Raw genomic sequence first — 14,459 nt, 5'->3', positions numbered from 1 at the left:
CGACGGGCCCCCGCACGCATTGCCGGCGTAGAGGGGTTCAGGGAGGTTCCCGGCTAAAACCGGGGAGCCGCCTAGGGCCCCGGAACTGCCGCCACCGCCCGACTTGGTTCCTGGGAGGCCCTCGTGGAGTGAGGCCAAAGGGTAGGGTGGCTCCGGCCCTGGCCAGGGCTCGGGGTCCCCTTTGGCGCCGTTGAGGAATGAGGCGTCGCTGTACCCGCCCAGGGCCGGACGCTCGTAGGGAGAGTCCAAGACCCCAGAGTATTTCTCTGCATAGCGCTTTAGGAGGTTGGAGGCAGTGAGGGCGGAGATGTCGTCGTGTGCCCAAGCGTAGTGGCAGCGTTGGCGACCCCCAGGGGGCAACTCCAACTTGTGGGCCGGCGACGGGGTGGTGGAGGAGACATCCAGGTGCTGCTCTGGCCACTGGTTGAGGGGCTGGGCGTGTTCCGGTGTCCAGTGCATCTTCAACAGAGCTGCGGGCAAGAAATAGGAGGGCTGGTGAGATCTGGCCACCGAGGACCCAGCGGGCCACTGCTAGCCATAGACAGTCCTCCTAGACTGCGGCTTGGACAGGCTGGGCTTCCGGCATCCACCACCTACGCCCCACTGTCCTGGGGCCCTCCCTCCAGGCACCAAATAAACTCCTTATGTCTCAGGATTAAAGTTGTCTGAAAATGTTTTCCTCAGCGCCCAAAGGGGTCTGGAAACGATGTGGCTTGCCCTCACTTCACCTTGTAGGCAATGGTCATTATTTTTGTCCTGGCCACTCCAGCCATGTCCTCTGTAGGACACGTGATCCTTACTTTCTAATGAAGGATGGGACAATGGGTGGGACACCCCAGCCCTCGGAATAGTCACATTCAAGTGAAGCTCGCTCGGTAAGAGATGTTTGTCACCCACCATGTGCTGGCCACTACAGAGGCACCGGGGTTACCTAAAGAGATTTATGAGGCCTGCCCAGAGTCCGCGGCCTAGTGACCCAGAAGTTTGTTATTCCTAAGTGCTCTGTTCACCTCAGCCTTTCCTGAGATTCCAAGGCCCCTTCTGGGCCTGAGGTCAGAGATGCTGTCGTGTGTGGCACTGCCTTATCCATGGGAAACCTCAGTGGCTGACCCAGAGCATTCATTTCCTTCCCACTTGGTTTTGGCTTCTGCTTGATGAAGTGAGAGCACGTGGATCCCAGACCCAGCTGCATGTAATGGCTGTGTGCCTGGGGCAGGTGCTGCTACCTGCTTTATTCCCAATAGGTCTCACCACAGTACAAAAATATATAGAACAAATAGGTCATATGCTGGAGAAAACGGGGGAAAGTTATTACACAACAATGCACATCATAGGATGTGGACCATAAATTTGTCTCTGAGCTTCCCAGTAGCCAAATAGGGAGAGGTAATCAGACTCACTGCAAAGTAAAAAAAAACACCATTACTCAAAGCAAAAGTGTTCCTGTCTTAGAGATCATAGAACTTTTTTTCGTAGTCCTCAGGAAAACCTGTGAGATGTAATAAACAATGCCCTTCTTGCCATCCATGCTGTAAACACAGCAGAGATGTTCCATGGCTGTTCCTGACACTGTCCCTTAGCACCTCCCAGCATGAGCCAAACACTCTGTTAAAGGGGATCCGGGGCTTGCGGAATGGCTCTACCCAGGCACAGGGCTCCTGTGGGCCAGCCTGATAAAATATCTCAAAGACTAAGAGGCCCATGGCACACCCAGTGACAGCTGATGCCGATGATGATTTCTCAAAACTAAGCTTCTGATAAGTTTCTTAGCAGGTTCACATATTCTCATAAGTTCAGTATTCTTTCTTTAATGGATTTTTATGGAGCAAATCCCAAATGTTTTGCTAGGCATGGGGGAAGATTGAAAGGTGAACAGGATGGTTCAGCCAGGTAGAGAAGACAGGTAGGTAGACAATGGCCTCTGTGAAGTGAGAAAATAGAGGTATGTGCCAACGGCACTGGGGCTCAGGGCAACTTCCCAAGGAGGTGGTGCCTTTGCTGGACCATGAAAAGTGAGGGATCAAGTCGACCAGACAGGCTAAAGTGAGCAGGGCATCCCAGATCCCAAGAACAGCACCTTCAAAGGTGCAGGGTGCAGTGCCTTCAGAAAGCCAGGGCTGTGCTAGCTCACGTGCCATATTCCCTTCCTCAAGGCACTTTACTGCCACCTTCTGGAAAGCTCATAAATTTAGTGTCTGCTGCACTAGAATTGTGAATTGTGCCCTGTTGGAAGTAAAGCTGTTGTGCACAACCTACATAACCATACACTTCGAGTCCGTAGAGAACACCAAGAAATGTTGGGTCACTAGAGCTTTGAAAGTGGGTGTATATAGTAGAAGAGGAAGGTGAAGATAACCACAGCTGGCCTTCCTAGCAGCAGCTTGTTGACAGCACCCCACCCCTGTTGATGCTGTTTACTTAATGTGGCTGTGACTGACATCAATGGGAGAAGACATTTGAAAATAAAGCTATTTACTATCATCCCCACTGCCCTAGGGAAGGCATGAGCCATAGAAGTATAGCTTAAAAAAGAAGGTAAGTGAGTTCTCAAGGTTGTCCTGCCCCCATTTGAGAGGTGATGCTGGCCGCTGGGCAGAAGGGAGAACAGAGACTAACAGAGCTGAGTGTGAGGTCCTTGGGGGCAGATATGCAGCCCTCCAGCTCTTGCTGAGAAGTATCTCCAAAGATCAGAGGCATTACCTCGTATAAAAGAGGGTAATTTCCTGGAACATCAAAAATCACAAATTGTTCTGGCTGCAGAGTCTTAGGAGGTAACATCAAAGTTATTGGCTGGGCTCAGTGGCTCATGCCTGTAATCCCAGCACTTTGGGAGGCCGAGGCTGATGGATCCCCTGAGGTCAGAAGTTGAAGACCAGCCTGGCCAACATGGTGAAACCCCATCTGTACTAAAAATACAAAAATTAGCCGGGTGTAATGGTGGGCACCTGTAATCCCAGCTACTCAGGATGCTGAGGCAGGAGAATCTACTGAACCCGGGAGGCAGAGGTTGCAGTAGATGGCACCACTGCACTCCAGCTTGGGCGACAAGGGCGAGACTCTGCCTCAAAATGAACAAAAGTTACACAAATGCAAGTATTGTGTAAATCTGGTTTTGTTTTTTTTTTTCTATTCACTATTTTCTGTGCCTTGTTTCCTTACTTAATATGGAAAGAGAGATTTGACCTTGATAGCATTTACCCTGAGCATATTAAACTGGACAAGCTGGGGAAAGAGTGACATCCTCCCCACCAAGGGCACAGACACCATGAAGAAGGCTCAGATCTGGACTTGTCCACACACATCTCCTTTGCCACTGCCAGCCCCTGTGCTCCTAAAGCTATCAGTGATGCCCCTCATTCCCTAGACTTTTGGACCAGGCTCCCTCTCACCAGCCCCTGGCCTGGCCTTCAGCAATCCTCACTGAAACCTCCACCCGCCAGTGAAGATCCTCTGGCCCTGGCCATCACTGAGAACTGCTCCACCTTGGAAACTGGACTCCAGTAAGCCACCTCCAATCCTCCACCCCATCCTCCCAGCTTCATACCCACAATGTCTCCTCTACTCCACGGCTCAGCCCCTCTCGCCCTTCCAGAGAGGGGACCTTGTCCGTGACACTTACCTAGACCACCTGATCTCTATCCTCAATCTTCAGATACTGGCCCTTCCACTCCAGGTAAATTTCCTCCCATTTTAGCCAGGGCAAAAAATGAAGTCATTGGGTAAATCTCCCTTACCTCTAGCCCTCTTTTTATGTTTATCTACATCTGTATCCATCTTGCACCCAGAAGGCCTCAGGGTCCCTCTGCCCCAGTGCTTGGCCCCATCAATTATCCCTCCTAGGTACTGGGTCCCTCCCCACAGTCAGCTTAATTCGTTCTCATCTTCAAAATGACCTCTCTTGACCATGGGTTCCCCACTAGCTACCAGCTCATCCCTTTTTCCCTTCTTCATCCTTCTTTAAGGCATCATTGTCTACATGCAGTGACATGGCATCTGCTAGAGATCCTTTCAGTAATCTAACAGGGGGCCAGGTATGGTGGCTTACGCCTGTAATCCCAGCACTTTTCAAGGCTGAGGCGGGTGGATCACCTGAGGTCAGGAGTTCAAGACCAGCCTAGCCAACATAGTGACACCGCATCTCTACTAAAAAGAAAAAAAAAAAAATTAGCCAGGCGTGGTGGCAGGCGCCTGTAATCCCAGCTACTTGGGAGGCTGAGGCAGGAGAATCACTTGAACCTGGGAGGTAGAGGTTGCAATGAGCTGAGATTGTGCCATTGCACTCCAGCCTGGGTGAGAAGAGCGAAACTCCAATTCAAAAAAAAATATATATATATATATATACACACACACACACATATATATATATATATATACACACACACACACACACATATATATATATCTCCGGGAAGCAGGGCACCAGGTCAGCAACTTCTGCTAAACTTAGTTCCGTAGTGCTACATTTTCCTTTAACCCCTTCCTAGAGAAAGAACTCAGCTGCCCAAGGACCAGCCCCAACCTAAGGGCAGGAAGAGGGCAGAAGTTTGAGAACAGTGGGTAAGGTTGCCTTACCTGCACACAGGCTCAGAATGATGTCTCACGTGAGTCTGAATACACACCAGCATGCATGTGCACACCACCAGGGATGTGTACAGATGTGTGCAGCTACAGGCACATGTGCATATGTTCATGCCTGTGCCTGGCACACGCATGTTTAAAGTGCGATCTCACTTAGATGCTTCCTGACAGACCCAGGCCTGCCAGGCCTTGCCTTCCTCCCCTCGCCCACTATAGGTGGAAAATGCTGCCTCCCTGCCCTCGCCCCCCAGGCCAGTTACAGCCCTCTTGCTGTGACACAGAGATCCTGGGCTGGCTACTGAAAAGTAAAACTTTTAGGCCCTCCCCGTAAATGGTTCTGTTTGTTCGTAGCGCAGGCAGAGTTTGTTGCAAGGCTTGATGTAAGACTTGTTACTGAATGATTAACTGCCTTTGTTCTGCTTCTGTAAAACTGCTTTCCCGCCCATTGAATTGTAAAACAGGCCCTGCCTCGGCCGGAAATTCCAAACCAGTATGTCAAAGGTGGCGGGGCCCGGTCGCTGCAACCCAGACCCAAGGTTGCATCAGCAGAGGAAAACTGCATTCCCCAGACCTCCCCGGGGCTAGTACCCATCCCACCCCTTTGCGTCGCCAAATAGAAAAAGACACCTGGCCTCGAAGTTACGAAGGAGGCCAATCAATGGCCCGTATGCAAATAAAGCCTAAACGCTATAAAAGAGATGTATCGCCACAAGTCGGGGCTCTCCTCTCTCTCTCTCTCTCTCCCTCATTCCTTTGAGGTGGGAGGGCCCTGGTGCACCAGTAAACGACTTTCTGCCGAAATTTGTGTGTTGGATGGTTCCTCGCGCCGACTCTCAAACCCTAAGGAACGTGGTTCTAACACTACCAGTATGCCTCCCGCAGGAGCCTCAGGAAGGATCTCCCCAGGACGGGGACCCCCTGTCTCCTGTCCAGGTTCACAAGTCACACTCCAGTGATCAGTGCTGCTGGAGGGGAGGAAAGGCCTTGAGGACATGGGGAAAGTATAGGCTTTGAGTCCCAGAGACCTAATTTGAATCCAGTCCCAGACACACACTGTGTGACCCTGGGCAAGTTGTCTGACCTCAGTGAAGCTCAATTTCCCCATTTGTATTTGTATTTTTTTTTTTTGAAGTAGAGACAGGGTTTTGCCATGTTGGCCAGGCTGGTCTCAAACTCCTCAAGTGATCTGTCTGCCTCAGCCTCCCAAAGTGCTGGGATTACAGGGTGAGCCACTGTGCCCAGCCAATTTCTCCGTTTGTTAAAGGGCATAACATATGTCATTCTGAGTGGCTGTGAGGATTTAAAGATAATGTATATAATGGACACAGTCCAGTGTGGGGCACAGATTACAAATTCAGAACCCAAGCAGTGCTTCAACCTTGCTGAGTGAACTAAACAAGTAACTTCTCCTTGGGCCGGGGGAAACTTGGTGAATGTTCTGTGAAAAGAGGTTCCTTCCAGTTCTAATGTGATGGGCCAGTAGCTCACGCCATTTCCCCAAAACCCAGGCAATAGGTACAGAACCTGTTCTATGTTTTACATCTCTAATGCAGCCCTCCTACCAGCTCTGAGATCAATACTGTTATTGTCATCCCCAGTCTACAGATGAGGAGACTGAGGTACAGAGATTAACGCATCTTCAGGGTCACATGGCTGTTACAGAGTGGAGATAGGACTCAAAGCCCAGGCCCTGAACCACCTGCCTACAAGGGCTCTCTGGCCCAGCCCTTTGTTCTGACAGCCAGAGAAGAGCCTGAGGCCATTCCACACTGCACACCTACACTCACCAACACTCACTTCCTGGGCCTGTGGAAACAGTGGCTGCGCCCCCAAGTGCTGTGTATTTACCTTGCAGACCAGACAGGAGAATTTGTGTCCTCTCCCCGTAAAACGCCCAAGTAGAGCCTCTCTTTCCCTGTGAAAGGCCATCAGATAACCAGACACACCCCTGGGCTGGGCACAAAGTTCCTTATTTGGGTTTTGTGGCTTTCTCAGGTGGTAGCTGGGACTCTGCACAGAGAAAACACTCTCTCTCTGAAACTGCCCGGTTTGGGGAGCACAGTCTTGTTCCTGAGGCAACTGTTTCTCTGCAGACCTTGAAGGTGAAGCGCTGCTGTGCACATAGGAAGCTGAAACCCCGCTTGACTCTACCAACAGGACGCAGTCCTTCAAACTCACAGGCAATCAATAGTTACAGAAAGAATTACTGGATGGGAGAGTAAAGTCATTCCTAAAACCCCTCCCCTCATTTTTAGGGAGTCTTACAAGGTTCATGAGAGATGATTCAGCCTTCACAGCCGGCCAGAACACTCAGGCACCGATCTTCCCTGTGGTCCTGCTGCCCACGGGTCCTGTGGGTGCCTCTCCCATCCCTGAGGACCGCAAGCTCTCCATGCACAGGACCCGATGCAGGCAGTAGGTATCCCCCCAGCCCACCCTGGCTTCCTGGGGCAGCAAACACCCTGAGCTGTCACTCTCTGATCATGGCCAAGACACTTAACCTCACTAAGCTCCACTTTCTTCATCTGTCCATTGAGACCATTGGTTTAGATCGGTAGACCTCTAATCTTCCTTTCTCATTAGAAACACTGAAATAAATTTTGTACAGGGTGAGGTAGGAGGAAACCCCAACCCCACAGCATCAACACCCTCCTCCAACCCCCAAAGGAGACCCCTAAGATTCCTTCGGGATCTTCCAGAAATTCTCTGATTCTGGATTCCGTCACCCATGGGGGTGGGAAGGGATTGGACCAAACTGGGCTGGGGGCAGGGTAGGCAAGGAGGGGCAGCTGTGAGTCAGCTCCAGGCTGGTGTGGAGAAGGGGCCATGCCTCTGGGCAAGCCTCCTCTGAGCTCTATTATCTCAGCCTGGAACAAAGAGGCTGGAAGGGAGAATCCCATTGTTGGCCTCCCTTATGGAAATCTCATTAATCTATTCACCAAGGCTCCCACAGGCCTTTTGTCCCAGGCTTTTTGTCTACTGCTTACAACGGGTGCCCCAGGGGGTCTCTGGCTGCCTGGCAGAGCTTGAACAGGACTGTGCCCCTCCTCTAGGCCCTCTTCCTCATGCCAACCCCCCAGTTACTGCAAGGGGAGAGGAGAGGGAGGGGTAACGAGGGGACTCTGGAAGACTGGTCACCTGTCACAGCCCTGGCACCTACCATACAGGAACCTCTTCCCCCAGTTCTGGGCCAGAGAACAGCCTTCAAAACCTGCCTGGGGGCTGCTCTAGAGCTCACGAGGGGCCTAGGGTGAGTAGGACTCAACACATGTTTAGGGATGAGCCAGAGGATGCCATGGGGTGGCTGCATGATTCTTCCTTCCATGATACCTTTGGTGTGCCAGCCACTGTGTGCCAGCTATGACTCCCAGCTTGAGAGGCAAACCGGACCACATTGGGACCCATGCCTGCAGACTTGATCAGCTAACAGGGAAGAGAAAATAAAGTGTTTCCTCAGAAAGGAGGGAGGGAGGGAAGGAAAGAGAGGAAAAAAGGAAGGAGGGAAGGGAGAAAAGGAACGGAGGGAGGGAGGAAGGGAGGGAGAGAGGGAAGAGAAGAGAGAAAAAAAGGAATGAAAGAGAATGGGAGGGAGGAAGGAAGAAAAAAGAGGATTGGTCAAAAGACAAAATTTCAGGAGGAATATGTTCAAGAGATCTATTGTTCAATATGGTGACTAGAGTTAATAAAAGTGTATTGTATACTTGAAGATTACTGAGAGTAGGCCTGGTGCGGTGGCTCATGCCTGTAATCCTGGCACTTTGGGAGGCCGAGGGAGGCGGATCACCTGAGGTCGGGAGTTTGAGACCAGCCTGGCCAACATGGTGAAACTCCATCTCTACTAAAAATACAAAAATTAGCTGGGTGTAGTGGCGGGTGCCTGTAATCCTAGCTACTTGAGAGGTTGAGGCAGGAGAATCGCTTGAACCCGGAAGGTGGAGGTTGCAGTAAGCTGAGATCGTGCCACTGCACTCCAGCCTGGGCAACAGAGCCAGACTCCATCTCAAAAAAAAAAAAAAAAGAAAGAAAAAGAAAGAAAGAAAAAAAGAAAATTACTGAGAGGAGATTTTAGGTGTTCTCATCACAAATAAGTATAGGAGGGAATGCATATGTTAATTAGCTCAATGTAGCCATTCCACAATGGATACATATTTCGAAACATCATTTTGTATACCATAAATATACCCATTTTTATTTAAAAAAGTAAATTTTAAAATAAAAATATTGTATTACCCTTTTTTTTTTGAGACAGAGTCTCACACTGTCATGTGGGCTGGAGTGCAGTGGTGTAATCTCAGCTCACTGCAGCCTCCCCCTCCCAGGTTCAAGCGATTCTCCTGCCTCAGCCTCCTGAGTAGCTGGGATTACAGGCGCCCACCACCACGCCCAGCTAACTTTTTGTATTTTTAGTAGAGATGGGGTTTCACCATGTTGGCCAGGCTGGTCTCAAACTCCTGACCTCGTGATTCGCCCGCCTTGGCCTCCCAAAGTGCTGGGATTACAGGTGTGAGCCACCGTGCCCAGCCTACCCTCTTTTTTGTTTTTTTGAGACAGAGTCTCACTCTGTTGCCCAGGCTGGAGTGCAGTGGCGTGATCACAGCTCACCACAGCCTCAACTTCCCAGGCTCAAGCGATCCTCCCACCTCAGCCTCCTTAGTAGTTGAGACCACAGGTGCCAGGTACATGCCACCGAGCCTGGCTAATGTTTGTGTTTGTTTGTTTGCTTGCTTGCTTTTGTAGAGACAGAGTTTCACCATGTTGTTCAGATTGGCCTCAAACTCCGGGGATCAGGCAGCCTACCCCCTTCAGCCTCCCAAAGTGATTACAGGCATGAGCACCAACCCCAGCCTGTATTACCCTTAAAACAGAGACAACTGTTGATTTTCTGTGCAAATGAAGAATTACAGGAATAAATATAGTTGACAGATTTTTTTTTTTAAATAAGGTGATATAGCTAAAAAAGAAAAAAGAGGAAAAGAAAGTATGCAGGAGGTTCAGAGACAGCTGAGGTACTGTTCGCTGGGGAGTCAGGAATTCATTTTGCAGCAGTCATGGAGAGCACCACGGCATGGAGGAGACAGCAGGTCCCAGCTAAGAGGTTCCAGGAGAAAGCAAGGAAAGTGCAGAGCTGAGCAGGGAGCGCTGGCACCCACTCCCCACAGCACCTCAGTTAAGCAGGTATTATTTGCAGATAAAACAGTGCCAGACAGATGTGGCTGGCCCCAGGTCACACCATCCTCTGGAGGCGAAGCTGGGACCTGAAAGCAGATCTCCTCCCACTTCCACAGGCTGTGGAAAGGCAAGGATACAAGGCAGGGAGCACCCCCCTGAGCGGGGCATGAGAGCCGAACACTCTCCTTCCCTGTCCCTAAGCTCACTCCTTGGTGGGAGAGGGGATAGAACAGGGGATGAACAGAGGATAGGTGAGCTGTCTGAAGTCTCCTCCCTCTTGTGCACTGATCCCACCCTCTTTCAACAAAGACGCTGTTCCCTCAGTTCCCCCTTCTCCCGCCTGATCCATTTCCATCTCTGCTGGGTCATTCTCATCAGCTCGCAAATATGCTGTTATAGTTCCCGTTTTAGGAAAAAAAGCCCAAAATATATATACATTTTTGAGACAAGGTCTTGCTCTGTTGCCCAGGCTACAGTGCAGTAGTGTGCCCATAGCTCACTGCAGCCTCCACCTCCCAGGCTCAAGCATTCCTCCCACCCCAGTCTCTTGAGCAGCTGGGACTACAGGCACATGCCACCACACCTAGCTAATTTTTTATTTTATTTTATTTTATTTATTTTGAGACAGAGTTTTGCTCTGATGCCCAGACTGGAGTGCAGTGGCACGATCTTGGCTCACCGCAACTTCTGCCTCCTGGATTTAAGTGATTCTCCTGCCTCAGCCTCCTGAGTAGCTGGGATTACAGGTGCCCACCACCACACCCAGCTAATTTTGGCATTTTTAGTAGAGACATGGTTTCTCCATGTTAGCCAGGCTGCTCTTGAACTCCTGACCTCAGGTGATCCACCTGCCTTAGCCTCCCAGAGTGCTGTGATTACAGGCATATGCCACTGTGCCTGGCCCCAAAATAATTTCTGAATCCCCCTTCAGCTACATTCTCTCTCTGCTTGCTTTTACCTTTTCTATGCTACTATTTCCGATTCCTGTCCTTCCATTCGCTCTTGAACCCCTTCCAAGCAGGCATTTATCCCCAACACTCCACTACCTTAGCCTCATAACCACACAGCTGAATCTGATGCTCTGCCCTCCTGTTGCAAAACCAGGGCCCTGTGCTCTCCTGGCTCCTGCTGCCCTCCCCTCCACAGCCTATTTGCTGCCCTCTCATCACCCACTCCCTTCTAAACCCTGCAGACCTGGGGCTCAGTCCTGTGACCTTCTCTTCCCTCTCCATGGTAATTCCTTGCATGATCCCATCCCATCTCCTGGCTTTCACCATCACCTGTGTATTGATGTTTCCTAAACATAGTTCTCCAGCTGAGATTTCTCCCCTGCACTCTGTACTTTATTCAACCTTCTTCCTGACACCTCCACTGGAATATTTAATTGGCATAATTAACATGTCCAAAAATGAAACTCCTGGCTCCCACATCCACAACCTAGCCCTCCTCAGTCTTCCCCATTGCAGGAGGTGGCAGCTGCATCCTTTCTAGTTGCTCAGGCCAGAAACTGCGATATCCTTAACTTCTCTTTCACTCTTCAGAACAGCAAATCAGATTCTTCAATCACTTCTCACCACCTCCAGGGATGCTGTTACCTGGACCACAGCAGCTGCCTCTCTCTCTTTTTTTTTGGTTTGTTTTTCGAGACAGGGTCTCACTTTGCTGCCCAGACTGGAGTGCAGTGGTATGATCGTAGCTCACTGCAGCCTCGACCTCCGGGGCTCAAGAGTCTTCCTACCTCAGCCTCCCAAGCAGTTGGGACCACAGGTGTGGTGGGCCACCACACCCGGCTAAATTTTTAAATTTTTTTGTAGAGATGAGGGTCTCACTGTGTTGCCCAGGCTGGTCTTGAACTCCTGGGCTCAAGCAGTCCTCCCTCCTTGGCCTCCAAAGGGCTGGGATTCCAGGCGTGAGCCACCATGCCCGGCCTCACTTCCATCTCACTTCCCCCTTTCTACATTGTCCTCTCTTTTCTTAAAACAGTTGCCAGTGTAACTCTTGAAAGCATATTCCATAAGTCGTTCTTCCACCAAAAACTTCCGGTGATTCCCATCTGACTCAGAATAAAAGCCAAAGTCCTCTCATTGGTATACAGGGTCCTCATGGTCAGCTTCCATTACCTCTCAGCCTCACCTGCTACCACTGCCCTTCCTCCCTCCCTTCCACACCTGGCCTCCTCGCCGCTCCTCCCACCAAGCTGCCTCCCACCTCAGCACCCCTGCCTCTGCCCTGCCTGGGCTCACACCCTTCCTAGCGTCAGGTCTCTGCTCAGCTGTTGCCTTGGCAGACACTGTCCCCTTCAACCTGATGTTCCCTGCAACACTCATCCATCAGATTATGGAACAACAGGCTGAAGGGGCCAATCCTATTTGTTGCTTTATTGTTTGTGTACCCACTAGAAAGTTCATGAGAGTGGGGACTTTGTTTTGTTCACTGTTATATCCCAAGCACCTAGGACAGTGCCTGGCACAGAGTAAGTTCTCAATAGACTACAGGATGGATGGACAGACAGATGGACAGATGGATGGATGGATGAATGAATGGACAGATGGATAGATGGATGGATGGATGGATGGATGGACAAATGGACAGACGGATGGATGGATCGATGGATGGATGAGCCCAGAGTCTTGAAATGGCCTCTGTGTCCAAATAAAGAAAGCAATCGGGGTGACTAAATTTGAGTCCACATGTGATGGTGAGGGTGGCAAGGGGTGAAGCCAGGGAATCACCTCAGGAATGGATAGGGGAGGGGAGTCCAGAAGGGGAGTTTGTATCTGTGAACACCAGAGGAAAGTGTCCAGTCCCCGAAGGCACCCAACGCAGCCCCACAGAGACTCCACATGGCCTCCTCCTCTTTAAATCTCTCTCCTCCTGTTACCCCCACCCCATTGGGCCTCTGTGGGAGAGGACAAAAGGGGTGCTGAAATTCCCATCAAAGGCCTCTGGACACATGGTAAAGAGATCAGGGCCCTCGGGATCCTGCTTCCTGGAGGTGTGGATGCTGCCCCGCCAGTCTGGCTCCTCTCTGGGGTGGGAGGTGTGGTGAGGGGTATGCTCTGGCCCTGGTCTCCTCGTATGTCAAATGCCACATAGCAGGAGTTCGGCCTGGGAGAAGCTGGCCAAGTGGCCCCCATCTGGGTTCTGTGTGCGCGTGCACACGCTGGCGGGAGGGGACAGCACAGAAATCCCTGCCTGTGTCCACGGTCAGGGCCACAGCCAAGCTGTGACCATCTGTTGTTGTTCTGAGAGGCCAAGCCAGGGGCCCAGCACCCCTGAGGAATAAACTTTGCCTTTCACCCAGCCTTCTAGTGTTTGCAAAGAACTTTCATAGTTATCCATCGTTTTTGTCCTCACAATGTCCCTGCCAGATGGGCATTATTCTTCCCATTTTATAGAAGAGGAAATGGAGACTCAAGTGTGGAAAGAGATTCTCCCAAGGTCATACAAGCTGTAAGAGGGGAAGTGGGACTCAGCCCATGTGTCAGCACCTGCCTACCCCAGCCTAGAGGCGGTGAGGCTCTCCAAGGTGCCTCAAAGCGCCAGGCTTCATTTCAAGCTCAAAATAAGCAGATCTCCAGGGCCAGGCTCTCAGGCACAGCCTCCCACCCATCTCGTGGCTCAGCTCCTGCTCAACCCTCCCCCACCACCCCCTCTTCCAGGAAGCCTTCTTGGACTGACATCCCCAAGGAAGTTCCTTAGATGCCTCAAAGTCCAGAGCTCCCTACAGCCACTTCTTTCCCACTGTGGCTGCCATGCTGTCCCTGAATGTTTATCTCCTCTGTGGTCCAGGACCTCTTGAGGGCAGCCCAGTCACCCAAAGGAACAGATGATTCTCTTAACTGCCGATGGCCCACACTGCATTTCCCTTCGAGGCAGCCCAGCAACCTGGGGAAGGAACACAGTGTGGTGAGAAGAGTCCTGCCCAAGGCCACCAGCCAAAAAGGGGCAGAATTGGCACTTGCACCCAAGGACTTTGCTTCAGCCCTGAACACAGCCTCTAATCCTGTACTGTCCAATGACAGCCACTAGCCCCATGTAACTATTTAAATTTGCAGTCATTAAAATTTATAAAATAAAAATTTTACTTCCTCAGTGGTACTAGCCACATTCCGTATGTTCAACAGCCACATGAGGAAGTGGCCACCATAGTAGACATCACAGACCCGGAACCTCTCCATCACCACAGAAAGTCTGTCAGATGGAGCTGCTCTATCTTGAACTTCCATGGAGTCTTGCTTCTTAAGGTCTTCAGGTAGACTTCCTTCGGATTTAGATTCTTTTTGTTGTTGTTTTCTTTTTTTAAGACAGAGTTTCATTCTTGTGACCCAGGCTGGAGTGCAGTGGCGTGATCTCCGTTCATTGCAACCTCCACCTCCTGGGTTCAAGTGATTGATTCTCCTGCCTCAGCCTCCCGAGTAGCTGGGATTACAGGGGTGCTCCACCATACCTGGCTAATTTTTGTATTTTTAGTAGATTTTAGCTAAATTTTGTATTTCCAGGCTGGGTGAAAGGGAAAGTTTATTCCTCAAGGGTGCTGCCTGGCCTGGCCTCTCAGAACAACAGTTTTTGTATTTTGTATTTTTAGTAGGGTTTCACCATGTTAGCCATGCTGGTCTCGAACTCCTGACCTGGCGATCCACCTACCTCGGCCTCCCAAAGTGCTGGGATTACAGGAGTGAGCCCTGCAGACCTCTTTCCCTAGGATTCCC

At 50.8% G+C, this 14,459-nt stretch overlaps 2 protein-coding genes across 2 annotated transcripts in view; one reads left to right on the top strand and one right to left on the bottom strand.

Moving 5' to 3' along the window:
- FIGNL2 (fidgetin-like 2) overlaps nt 1-459 on the bottom strand; it is a 2,620-nt gene extending 2,161 nt beyond the window's left edge. Inside the window, 1 exon segment of the mRNA XM_011965118.1 lies at nt 61-459. Coding sequence (XP_011820508.1) covers nt 61-459 — 399 coding nt within the window.
- A 1,418-nt stretch (nt 460-1,877) lies between these two features.
- On the top strand, nt 1,878-13,842 carry LOC105528373. Its single transcript, XM_011965109.1, has 4 exons — nt 1,878-1,890; nt 3,365-3,500; nt 6,503-6,758; nt 13,540-13,842. Exons 1-4 carry the CDS (start codon nt 1,878-1,880, stop codon nt 13,777-13,779), a joined length of 645 nt encoding a protein of 214 aa, XP_011820499.1. The 3' UTR covers nt 13,780-13,842.
- The last annotated feature ends 617 nt before the right edge of the window (nt 13,843-14,459 follow it).

The sequence above is a fragment of the Mandrillus leucophaeus genome, unplaced genomic scaffold (assembly GCF_000951045.1).
Source record: "Mandrillus leucophaeus isolate KB7577 unplaced genomic scaffold, Mleu.le_1.0 Scaffold118, whole genome shotgun sequence".
Taxonomy (NCBI): domain Eukaryota; kingdom Metazoa; phylum Chordata; class Mammalia; order Primates; family Cercopithecidae; genus Mandrillus; species Mandrillus leucophaeus.
This window is presented reverse-complemented; position numbering and strand designations above follow the sequence as displayed.